At 43.1% G+C, this 13346-nt stretch overlaps 1 protein-coding gene across 1 annotated transcript in view; it reads right to left on the bottom strand.

The window, feature by feature from the left end:
• Nucleotides 1-13346, bottom strand: part of LOC129827672 (dystrophin-related protein 2-like) — a gene marked incomplete in the record, with an annotated part of 139307 nt that overhangs the window by 32638 nt on the left and 93323 nt on the right. Inside the window, 1 exon segment of the mRNA XM_055888717.1 lies at nucleotides 5693-5778. Coding sequence (XP_055744692.1) covers nucleotides 5693-5778 — 86 coding nt within the window.

Below are 13346 nucleotides of genomic sequence, written 5' to 3'. Positions count from 1 at the left end.
ACATACAGAGTGGCAGAATACCTGACCACTGTGACTGACCCACACTTAAGGAAAACGTTGACTATGTACAGACTCAGTGTGCATAGCCTTGCTATTGAGAAAGGCCGCCGTAGGCAGACCTGGCTCTCAAGAGAAGACAGGCTATGTGCACACTGCCCACAAAATGAGGTGGAAACTGAGCTGCACTTCCTACCATTGTACATACCATTGTACATACAACCCATAGTTATGTTTATTTATTTTCCCTTTTGTACTCTAACTATTTGCACACTGTTACAACACTCTTACAACACCAGGACGTGTACTCAAAGCATGCGCAGACCAACTGGCAAATGTCTTCACTGACATTTTCAACCTCTCACTGACTGAGTTTGTAATACCTACAGTTGAAGTCGAAAGTTTACATACACTTAGGGTGGAGTCATTAAAACAAATTTTTCCACCACCACAAATTTCTTGTTAACAAACTATAGTTTTGGCAAGTCGGTTAGGACATCTACTTTGTGCATGACACAAGTAAATTTCCAACAATTGTTTACACACAGATGATTTCACTTAAAATTCACTCTATCACAATTCCAGTGGGTCAAAAGTTTACATACACTAAGTTGACTGTGCCTTTAATCAGCTTGGAAAATTCCAGAAAATGATGTCATGGCTTTAGAAGCTTCCGATAGGCTAATGTTACATTATTTGAGTCAATTGGAGGTGTACCTGTGGATGTATTTCAATGCCTACCTTCAAAGTCAGTGCCTCTTTGCTTGACATCAATGGAAAATCTAAAGAAATCAGCCAAGACCTCAGAAAAAAATTGTAGACCTCCACAAGTCTGGTTCATCCTTGGGAGCAATTTCCAAACACCTGAAGGTACCACGCTCATCTGTACAAACAATAGTACGCAAGTATAAACACCATGGGACCACACAGCCATCATACCACTCAGGAAGGAGACAAGTTCTGTCTCCTAGAGATGAATGTACTTTGGTGCGAAAAGTGCAAATCAATCCCAGAATAACCGCAAAGGACCTTGTGAAGATGCTAGAGGAAACAGGTACAAAAGTATCCATATCCACAGTAAAACGAGTCCTACAGTGGGGAGAACAAGTATTTGATACACTGCCAATTTTGCAGGTTTTCCTACTTACAAAGCATGTAGAGGTCTGTAATTTTTATCATAGGTACACTTCAACTGTGAGAGACGGAATCTAAAACAAAAATCCAGAAAATCACATTGTATGATTTTTAAGTAATTAATTTGCATTTTATTGCATGACATAAGTATTTGATCACCTACCAACCAGTAAGAATTCCGGCTCTCACAGACCTGTTCGTTTTTCTTTAAGAAGCCCTCCTGTTCTCCACTCATTACCTGTATTAACCGCACCTGTTTGAACTCGTTACCTGTATAAAAGACACCTGTCCACAACCTCAATCAAACAGACTCCAACTTCTCCACAATGGCCAAGACCAGAGAGCTCTGTAAGGACATCAGGGATAAAATTGTAGACCTGCACAAGGCTGGGATGGGCTACAGGACAATAGGCAAGCAGCTTGGTGAGAAGGCAACAACTGTTGGCGCAATTATTAGAAAATGGAAGAAGTTCAAGATGATGGTCAATCACCCTCGGTCTGGGGCTCCATGCAAGATCTCACCTCGTGGGGCATTAATGATCATGAGGAAGGTGAGGGATCAGCCAGAACTACACGGCAGGACCTGGTCAATGACCTGAAGAGAGCTGGGACCACAGTCTCAAAGAAAACCATTAGTAACACACTACGTCGTCATGGATTAAAATCCTGCAGCGCACGCAAGGTCCCCCTGCTCAAGCCAGCGCATGTCCAGGCCCGTCTGAAGTTTGCCAATGACCATCTGGATGATCCAGAGGAGGAATGGGAGAAGGTCATGTGGTCTGTTGAGACAAAAATAGAGCTTTTTGGTCTAAACTCCACTCGCCGTGTTTGGAGGAAGAAGAATGATGAGTACAACCCCAAGATCACCATCCCAACCGTGAAGCATGGAGGTGTAAACATCATTCTTTGGGGATGCTTTTCTGCAAAGGGGACAGGACGACTGCACCGTATTGAGGGGAGGATGGATGGGGCCATGTATCGCGAGATCTTGGCCAACAACCTCCTTCCCTCAGTAAGAGCATTGAAGATGGGTCGTGGCTGGGTCTTCCAGCATGACAACGACCCGAAACACACAGCCAGGGCAACTAAGAAGTGGCTCCGTAAGAAGCATCTCAAGGTCCTGGAGTGGCCTAGCCAGTCTCCAGACCTGAACCCAATAGAAAATCTTTGGAGGGAGCTGAAAGTCCGTATAGCCCAGCGACAGCCCCGAAACTTGAAGGATCTGGAGAAGGTCTGTATGGAGGAGTGGGCCAAAATCCCTGCTGCAGTGTGTGCAAACCTGGTCAAGAACTACAGGTATGATCTCTGTAATTGCAAACAAAGGTTTCTGTACCAAATATTAAGTTCTGCTTTTCTGATGTATCAAATACTTATGTCATGCAATAAAATGCAAATTAATTACTTAAAAATCATACAATGTGATTTTCTGGATTTTTGTTTTAGATTCCGTCTCTCACAGTTGAAGTGTACCTATGATAAAAATTACAGACCTCTACATGCTTTGTAAGTAGGAAAACCTGCAAAATCGGCAGTGTATCAAATACTTGTTCTCCCCACTGTATATCGACATAACCTGAAAGGCCGCTCAGCAAGGAAGAAGCCACTGCTCCAAAACCGCCATAAAAAAGTTAGACTAGGGTTTGCAACTGCACATGGGGACAAAGATTGTACTTTTTGGAGAAATGTCCTCTGGTCTGATGAAACAAAAATAGAACTGTTTGGCCATAATGACCATCGTTATGTTTGGAGGAAAAAGGGGGAGGCTTGCAAGCCGAAGCACACCATCCCAACCGTGAAGCACGGGGGTGGCAGCATCATGTTGTGGGGGTGCTTTGCTGCATGAGGGACTGGTGCACTTCACAAAATAGATAGCATCATGAGGGAGGAAAATTATGTGGATATATTGAAGCAACATCTCAAGACATCAGTCAGGAAGTTAAAGCTTGGTCGCAAATGGGTCTTTCAAATGGACAATGACCCCAAAGCATACTTCCAAGGTTGTGGCAAAATGGCTTAAGGACAACAAAGTCAAGGTATTGGAGTGGCCATCACAAAGCCCTGACATCAATCCTATAGAAAATGTGTGGGCAGAACTGAAAAAGCGTGTGAGAGCAAGAAGGCCTACAAACCTGACTCAGTTACACCAGCTCTGTCAGAAGGAATGGGCCAAAATTCACCCAACTTATTGTGTGAAGCTTGTGGAAGGTTACCTGAAACGTTTGACCCAAGTTAATTAAACATATTAAAAGGCAAAGCTACCAAATACTAATCGAGTGTATGTAAACTTCTGACCCATTGGGAATGTGATGAAAGAAATAAAAGCTGAAATAAATCATTCTCTCTACAATTATTCTGACAATTATTCTGGTGATCCTAACTGATATAAGTAAAGGAATTTTTACTAAGATTAAATGTCAGGAATTGTGAAAAACTGAGTTTAAATGTATTTGGCTAAGGTGTATGCTACCTTCCAAATTCAACTGTACATGTTTCAAGCAGACCACCATAGTCCCTGTGCCCAAGGAAGCAAAGGTAACCCGCCTAAATGATTACCGCCCCGTAGCACTCACGTCGGTAGCCATGAAGTGCTTTGAAAGCTGGTCATGGCTCACATCAACAGCATCCTCCCGGATAACCTAGACCCACTCCAATTCACATACCGCCCCAACAGATCCACAGATGACGCAATCTCAATCGCACTCCACACTGCCCTTTCCCACCTGGACAAAAGGAACACCTATGTGAGAATGCTGTTCATTGACTACAGCTCAGCGTTCAACACCATAGTGCCCCCGAAGCTCATCACTAAGCTAAGGACTCTGGGACTAAACACCTCCCTCCGCAACTGGATCCTGGACTTCCTGGGGTAGGCACCAACACGTCTGCCACGCTGATCCTCAACACTGGGGATCCTCAGGGGTGTGTACTTAGTCCCCTCCTGTACTCCCTGTTCACCCACCACTGCGTAGCCAAACACGACTCCAACACCATCATTAAGTTTGCTGATGAAACAACAGTGGTAGGCCTGATCACCGACAACGATGAGACAGCCTATAGGGAGGAGTTCAGAGAACTGGCAGTGTGGTGCCAGGACAACAAACTCTCCCTCAATGTGAGCAAGACAAAGGAGATGATCGTGGACTACAGGAAAAGGAGGGCCGAACAGCCCCCCATTAACATCAACTGGGCTGTAGTGGAGCGGGTCGAGAGTTTTAAGTTCTATCATGGTCCAAACATTCCAAGACAGTCGTGAAGAGGGCACGACAAACCCTTTTCCCCATCAGGAGACTGAAAAGATTTGGCATGGTCACCAGATCCTCAAAAAGTTCTACAGCTGCACCTTCGAGAGCATCCTGACCAGTTGCATCACCGCCTGGTACGGCAACTGCTCGGCATCTGACAGTAAGGCGCTACAGAGGATAGTGGGTACGGCCCTGTACATCACTGGGGCCAAGCTTCCTGCAATCTAGGACCTATATAATAGGCGTGTCAGAGGAAAGCCCATAAAACTGTCAAGAGACTCCAGTCACCCAGTCATAGACTGTTTTCTCTGCTACCACATGGCAAGCAGTACCGGAGCGCCTAGTCTAGGACCAAAAGGCTCCTTAACAGCTTCTACCCCCAAGCCATACCATAAGACTGCTGAACAATTAATCAAATGGCCACCAGACTATTACAATGACCCCCCCATTTGTTTTGTACACTGCTGGTGCTCGCTGTTTATTATCTATGCATAGTCACTTCACCCCTACCTACATGTACAAATTACCTCTAACCTGTACCCCCGTGTACCCGATGTGAACTGGCTAGCTAGTTAGTGGTGGCTCTGAGACCTGAAGTAGTTGTTCCCCTTGCTCTGCAAGGGCCGTGGCTTTTGTGGCGCGATAGGTAACGATGCTTCGTGGGTGACTGTTGTTGATGTGTGCAGAGGGTCCCTGGTTCGAGCCTGGGTAGGGGCGAGGGGACAGACGAAAATTAAACAGTTACATCCGCACACTGACTCGGTACCGGGTGCCCCTGTATATAGCCTCGTTACTGCTATGTTATTGTGTTACCTTTCATAATTTTTTACTTTTGTTTATTTGGTCAATATTTTCTTAACTCTTCTTGAACTGCACTGTTGGTTAAGGGCTTGTAAGTAAACATTTCACGGTAAGATCTACACTTGTTGTATTCGGCGCATGTGACAAATAAAGTTTGATTTGATTTGTATATGACATCCTATGACATTTGAAATGTCTTTATTCTTTTGGAAATTCTGTGAGTGTAATATTTACTGTTAATTGTTATTGTTATTTTCGCTTTTGTTTATTATCTACTTCACTTGCTTTGGCAATGTATGTTTCCCATGCCAATAAAGCCCTTGAATTGGATTGAATTGAGCGAGAGAGACAGAGAGGGACAGAGCGAGAGAGAGACAGAGCAAGAGAGCGAGTAATTCCCTTCATTAGCCTAAGTGGTTGTCTTCATGTAATGCTTGCAATCAGGCTGGTTTTGTTTTTTTCCTTTTGTTAGGGGGCTGCAGGGCTGTGGTGTCTACATGAACGGGACTCATACTTACATTTATACTTCTCCTGAACATCCGCATTGCACAGGCTCACCAGTCCCGTCTTGAAGGAGAGGACGCGCATCTTCCCATTGCGACCACTAGGGAGAAAGGAGGAGGGCAGGTCAGAGAGAGAGAGAGAGACATTTTTGTATATATACAGTGCATTCAGAAAGTATTCACACCCCATGACTTTTTCCACATTTTGTTAAATTACATTTTTATTCCAAAATTGATTAAATACATGTTTTTTCTCATCAATCTACACACAATACCCCATACCAACAAAGTGAAAACAAGTTTTTACACATCTTTACAAATTTATTAAAGATAAAAACAGAAATACCTTATTTACATAATAGTATTCAGACCCTTTGGTATGAGCCTCGAAATTGAGCTCAGGTGCATTCTGTTTCCATTGATCATCCTTGAGATGTTTCTACAACTTGATTGGACATGGACATGATTTGGAAAGGCACACACCTGTCTATATAAGGTCCCACAGTTGACAGTGCATGTCAGAGCAAAAACTAAACCATGAGGTCGAAGGAATTATCTGTAGAGCTTCGAGACAGGATTCTGTCGAGGTGCAGAATTGGGGAAGGGTACCAAAACATTTCTGCAGCATTGGAGGTCCCCAAGAACACATAGGCCTCCTTCATTCTTAAATAAAAGAAGTTTGGAACCACCAAGACTCTTACAAGAGCTGGCTGCACGGCTAAACTGAGCAATCGAGGGAGAAGGGCCTTGGTCGGGGAGGTGACTAAGAACCCGATGGTCACTCTGACAGCTCCAGAGTTCCTCTGTGGAGATGGGAGAACCTTCCAGATGGACAAACATCTCTGCAGCACTCCACCAATCAGGCCTTTATGATAGAGTGGGCAGACAGAAGCCACTCCTCAGGAAAATGCACATGACAGCCCGCTGAAAGTTTGCCAAAAGGCACCTAAAGGACTCTCAGACCATGATAAACAAGATTCTCTGGTCTGATGAAACCAAGATTGAACTCTTTGGCCTGAATGCCAAGCATCACATCTGGAGGAAACCTGGCACCATCCCTACGGTGGGTGAAGCATGGTGGTGGCCGCATCATGCTGTGAGGATGTTTTTCAGTGGCAGGGACTGGGAGACTAGTCAGGGTCGAGGGAAAGATGAACGAAGCAAAGTACAGAGAGTTCCTTTATGCTCCGGAGCGCTCAGGTCCTCTGACCGGGGTGAAGGTTCACCTTCCAACAACCCTAAACACACAGCCAAGGACAAGACTGAACCACCCCCACAGCTTAGACATTTAAAGGTTAATTAATAAGAAATATTAATAACATTCCACCCATAAGGCCACTCGGTCATTTGACTGCAAGAAAGGGCTACTGCCAGTGTGCAAGACCAGGAAACAAGAGCTGCAGGGGGGGTCCAGACCCTAGAGCTGTACTGCTGCGGGCTCAAGATCACACGGGAGCATGTACACTGAGTACACAAAACATTAAGAACACCTGCTCTTTCCATGACATAGACTGACCAGGTGAATCCAGGTGAAAGCTATGATCCCTTATTTATGTCACTTGTTAAATCCACTTCAATCAGTGTAGATGAAGGGGAGGACACAGGTTAAAGAAGGATTTTTAATATTTGAGACAATTGAGACATGGATTGTGTATGTGTGCCATTCAGAGAGTGAATGGGCTACAATTTTTTTAAGTGCCTTTGAACAGGGTATGGTAGTAGGTGCCAGGCGCACTGGTTTGTGTCAAGAACTGCAATGCCCAGTTTAATCCCCAGTTTACAATTGGCTCATTCATCCCCCTCCTCTCCCCTGTAACTATTCCCCAGGTCGTTGCTGCAAATGAGAACGTGTTCTCAGTCAACTTACCTGGTAAAATAACGGTAAAATAAAAAAAATAAAAAAAATGCTGCTGGGGTTTTCAAGCAAAACCGTTTCCCGGGAGTATCAATAAAGGACATCCTAAAGGACATCCAGCCAATTTGATAGAACTGTGGGAAGCATTGGAGTCAACATGGGCCAGCATCCCCGTGGAACACTTTCGACACCTTGTAGAGTCCATGCCTCGACAAATTGAGGCTGTTCCGAAGGCTAAAGGAGCGATAACACAGCGCTCCCCATCCAACCTGAAAGAGCTTGAGAGGATCTGCAGAGAAGAAAGGACGAAACTCCCCAAACACAGGTGTGCCAAGCTTGTAGTGTCATACCCAAGAAGACAAGAGGCTGTAATCACTGCCAAAGGTGCTTCAACAAAGTACTGAGTAATGTGTCTGAATACTTATGTAAATGTAATATTTCAGTTATTAATTTAAAAAAATTGCAAACATGTCTAAAAACCTGCTTTTGCTTTGTCTTTATGAAGTATTGTGTGTAGATTCATGAGGGGAAAAAACGATTTAATCCATTTTCGAATAAGGCTGTAACGAAACATGATTTTCTACATTGTAGAATAATAGTGATGACATCAAAACACCAAAAAAAGTGTTAAACAAATCAAAATATATTTCATATTTGAGATTCTTCAGATTCTTTATTTGAGATTCTTCAAAGTAGCCACCCTTTTCCTTGATGACACACTCTTTGCACACTCTTGGCATTCTCTCAACCAGCATAACCTGGAATGATTTTCCAACAGTCTTGAAGAAGTTCCCACATATTATGAGCACTTGTTGGCTGCTATTCCTTCACTCTGCGGTCTAACTCATCCCAAACGATCTCAATTGGGTTGAGGTTGAGTGATTGTGGAGGCCAGGTCATCTGATGTAGCACTCCATCACTCTCATTCTTGGTCAAATAGCCTTTACGCAGCCTGTAGGTATGTTGAATCATTTTCCTGTTAAAAAACAAATGATAGTCCCACTAATCACAAACCAGATATAATGGCTTATCGCTGCAGAATGCTGTGGTAGCCATGCTGGTTAAGTGTGCCTTGAATTCGAAATAAATCACGGACAGTGTCACCAGCAAAGCACCCCCACACTATCACACCTCCTCCATGCTTCACGGTGGGATCCACACATGCGGAGATCATCCGTTCACCTACTCTGCGTCTCACAAAGACATGGCACCAAAGACATTGGAACCAAAAATAGCAAATTTGGACTCATCATACCAAAAGATTTCCACTGGTCTAATGTCCATTGCTCATGTTTCTTGGCCCAAGCAAGTCTATTCTTCTTATTGGTGTCCTTTAGTAGTGGTTTCTTTGCAGCAATTTGACCACGAAGGCCTGATTCACGCAGTCTCCTCTGAACAGTTGTTGTTGAGATGTGTCTGTTACTTGAACTCTGTGAAGCATTTATTTGGGCTGCAGCCTGAGGTGCGGGTAACTCTAATGAACGTATGCTCTGCAGCAGAGCAACTCTGGGTCTTCCTTTCCTGTGGCAGTCCTAATGAGAGCCAGTTTCATCATGGAGCTTGATGGTTTTTGCGACTGCGCTTGAAGAAACTTTAAAAGTTCCTGACATTTTCTGGATTGACTGACCGTCATGTCTAATGATGGACTCTCATTTCTCTTTGCTTATTTGAGCTGTTCTTGCCATAATATGGACTTGGTCTTTTACCAAATAGGGCTATCTTATGTATACCACACCTACCTTGTCACAACACAACTGATTGGCTAAAACGACTTAAGAAGGAAAGAAATTCCACAAATTAACATTTAACAAGGCACACCTGTTAATTGAAATGCATTCCAAGTGACTACCTCATGAAGCTGGTTGAGAGAATGCCAAGAGTGTGCAAAGATGTCATCAAGGCAAAGGGTGGCTACTTTGAATAATCTCAAATACAACATTTGTTTAAAACTTTTTTGGTTACTACATGATTCAAAATGTGTTATTTCATAGTTTTGATGTCTTCACTATTATTCTACAATGTAGAAAATAGTAAAAATAAAGAAAAACCCTTGAATGGGTGGTTATGTCCAAACTTCTGACTGGTACTGTATATATATTCTTTTTTATTTATATTTTTTTACACATGTTTAACCCCTTATTTTTTGGCACAAAATGACTTCAATACTTCCATTGGTTTGTATGAGTTACCTTCATACCAGTCCTGCGACACTTGTGGGGGTTGTATAGCAACACACCATCGTGTGCAAGCCAAACTGTTTGGACGCTACAGACGTTTTCATGACTAGACAGATTTTCAGCACGTCTCATGGTCTGACAAACATCACTATAGCTCGGCCACCTTCCACCGCAGACGCGGAAGCGTTGGATTGAGACTGATGTATCTATACTGCTATCTCTAGCTTAAACTGACCAATTTTGAAGGGGGATTGTTTTATTATGTTACTTAGATTGACGCACGGGCTCTTAATTAATAAACTTAATAAAATAAAAAATACACAAATCTGGCATTTCTATGTTAAAACCTTTCAGTGATACCCATCCCGGATCCGGGAGCATCCTCATCAAAAAATCTGACTAGCATAGCCTAACCTAACGGGACAGGGATATCATATAATATAATTTTCATGAAATCACAAGTCCAATACAGCAAATAAAAGATAAACATCTTGTGAATCCAGCCATCATTTGATTTTTAAAATGTTTTACAGCGAAAACACAATATGTATTTCTATTAACTAACCACAATAGCCAAAGACTCAACCGCATATTTTCACCGTGTTTCTACCGCATAGGTAGCTATCGCAAAACCGACCAAATAGAGATATAATTAGTCACTAACCAAGAAACAACTTCATCAGATGACAGTCTTATAACATGTTATACAATACATTTATGTTTTGTTCGAAAAATGTGCATATTTGAGGTATAAATCATAGTTTTACATTGCAGCTACCATCACAAATAGCACCGAAGCAGCCAGAATAATTACAGAGAGCAACGTGAAATAACTAAATACTCATCATAAAACATATATGAAAAATACATGGTGTACAGCAAATGAAAGATAAACATCTTGTGAATCCAGCCAATATTTCTGATTTTTTTAAGTGGTTTACAGCGAAAACACAATATATATTTCTATTAGCTCACTACAGTAGCCAAACACACAACGCAATTTACTCCCCGCAAAAATAGCTTGCACAAAACCGACAAAATAGAGATAAAATGAATCACTAACCTTGAACAAATTCATCAGATGACAGTCTTATAACATTAGGTTATACAATACACGTATGTTTTGTTCGAAAATGTGCATATTTAGAGCTACAAATCCTGATTATACATTGTGAATACGTAGCATCGATTCACCAGAATCTCCAGAGATATTTTGGACACTCACCTAATCTGACCAAAGAACTCATCATAAACTTTACATAAAAATACTTGTTGTATGACAAATGAAAGATAGACTAGTTCTTAATGCAACCGCCGTGTTAGATTTTTTTAAATAACTTTACCATAACAAACAGCTTGCGTTATTGCGAGACAGCGCTCGCCAAAACGGCAGAGAATAGGAATCAACATTTTCCACAGAAATACGAAATAACATCATAAATTGTTCTTACTTTTGCTGAGCTTCCATCAGAATATTGTACAAGGAATCCTTGGTCCAGAATAAATCGTTGTTTGGTTTTATAATGTCCTTTTCTTCTGTCGAATTCGCGGCACAATGCTAGCCAAGCTTGATAACGTTCCCATCTTCTCTCTACGCAAAGAACGGAAAACTCCAAAAGTCCCAATAAACGTTGAATAATCTGATAAAACTCGGTTGAAAAAACATACGATGTTATTATCACATGTATCAAATAAAATCAGAGCCGGAGATATTCGCCATGTAAACCGAACGCTTATCAGAAGACAATATCGAGGTGCTTCGCGCGCCTTGGTAGAGAAAGGAAATTCCTGACCTGCCACTCCAAAAGCTCTTGTTCGACCTCAGATCAAGCTAGACACCCCATTCCACCTTCCACTGCCTGTTGACATCTAGTGGAAGGCGTATGAAGTGCATGTATATCGATAAATATAAGCCAGTTGAATAGGCAGGCCCTGAAACAGAGCCCCATTTTCAGAATTTTCACTTCCTGTCTGTAAGTTTGCTGCCAAATGAGTTCTGTTTTACTCACAGATATAATTCAAACAGTTTTAGAAACTTGAGAGTGTTTTCTATCCAATAGCAATAATAATATGCATATTGTATGATCTAGAATAGAGTACGAGGCCGTTTAAATTGGGCACAATTTTTCCCAAAGTGAAAATAGCGCCCCCCTATTGACAATAAGTTTTATTTCAGTCTTCTGTGATGTTTATAAAGTGTAATATTGGGACGCAAACTCAAAATGGAATATATTTCAACTTTGTATCTGACATAGCACGTGTCTTCTTTTTTTTAAGCCCATGACAATATGTGTGAGGTGTATACTTTTGTTTCAAAGTGGATTTGTTTAAGACTACCAAGAGAAACTCTGTGTGACCCTGATTTAGCCCATTGTAGTCAAAGTTTAATGCCTGCCCCAACAGGTAGTTTACTAGCAGCAGACCCCAGGCTTGCCGACCACCCACCCAGGACAGAAAACACCACAGATGCTCCACAGTCTCCTCCTGCCCAGAGAGCAGACACCACCTCCTCACTGATGGATCAAGGTACGGCACATATCTGTTTGTAGCGATAGCCCCGTGAATAAAGAGAGAGAGAGAGAGTAAGAGAGAGCGAGAGAGAGCGAGAGAGAGCGAGAGAGCGAGAGAGATAGATCGAAAGAGAAAGAGAGAGATAGACAGATAAATAGATATAAGGAGAGAAAAAGAGAGATAGATAGATAGATACATAGATAGATAGAAAGAGAGATAGAAAGAGAGACAAGAGAGTACTATAAAAGTCAGAGTGACATGATTAGGGTTTCACACTCAGGGGCTTATGAAAAGTAGAGCAATATGCCAAAACAAACCCACTTACGGAAGCAAACAGATACATAAACTAAGGCATTACACTGACAGAACTAGCAGATGACAAGTAAAGGCAGGAACAGATCCACTCAGCTGAATAAACAGTGTCCTCTGACCAATAGCAAGGCCATAGAGTTGGGTTGGGGCTGGGAAGGGATTAGAGTCAGTGAAAGAACATTAGAGACAGTGGTAGTCAATGTCAGTGTGAGAGACAGAGAGGCATATAGTCACTGCCTTAACACAGGAGTCAGGAGATAATATTAGAGTCAGTGGCAGGGAGAGGCAGGGAGAGACAGGGGGAGACCTAGGGGAGTCCTAGGAGAGGCAGGGGGAGACCTAGGGGAGTCCTAGGAGAGGCAGGGGGAGTCCTAGGGGGAGACATGGGGAGACCTAAGAGAAGCAGGGGAAGACCTAGGAGAGGCAGGGGGAGACCTAAGAGAGGCAGGGGGAGACCTAGGAGAGGCAGGGGAGAACTAGGAGAGGCAGGGGGAGACATAAGAGAGGCAGGGGGAGACCTAGGAGAGGCAGGGAGAGACCTAGGAGAGGCAGGGAGAGACAGGGGGAGACCTAGGAGAGGCAGGGGGAGACCTAAGAGAGGCAGGGGGAGACCTAGGAGAGGCAGGGAGAGACCTAAGAGAGGTAGGGGGAGACCTAGGAGAGGCAGGGAGAGACCTAGGAGAGGCAGGGAGAGACAGGGGGAGACCTAGGAGAGGCAGGGGGAGAACTAGGAGAGGCAGGGGGAGACATAAGAGAGGCAGGGGGAGAACTAGGAGAGGCAGGGGGAGACCTAGGAGAGGCAGGGGGAGACATA

This window comes from Salvelinus fontinalis, chromosome 29 (genome assembly GCF_029448725.1).
Source record: "Salvelinus fontinalis isolate EN_2023a chromosome 29, ASM2944872v1, whole genome shotgun sequence".
Lineage (NCBI taxonomy): Eukaryota > Metazoa > Chordata > Actinopteri > Salmoniformes > Salmonidae > Salvelinus > Salvelinus fontinalis.
This window is presented reverse-complemented; position numbering and strand designations above follow the sequence as displayed.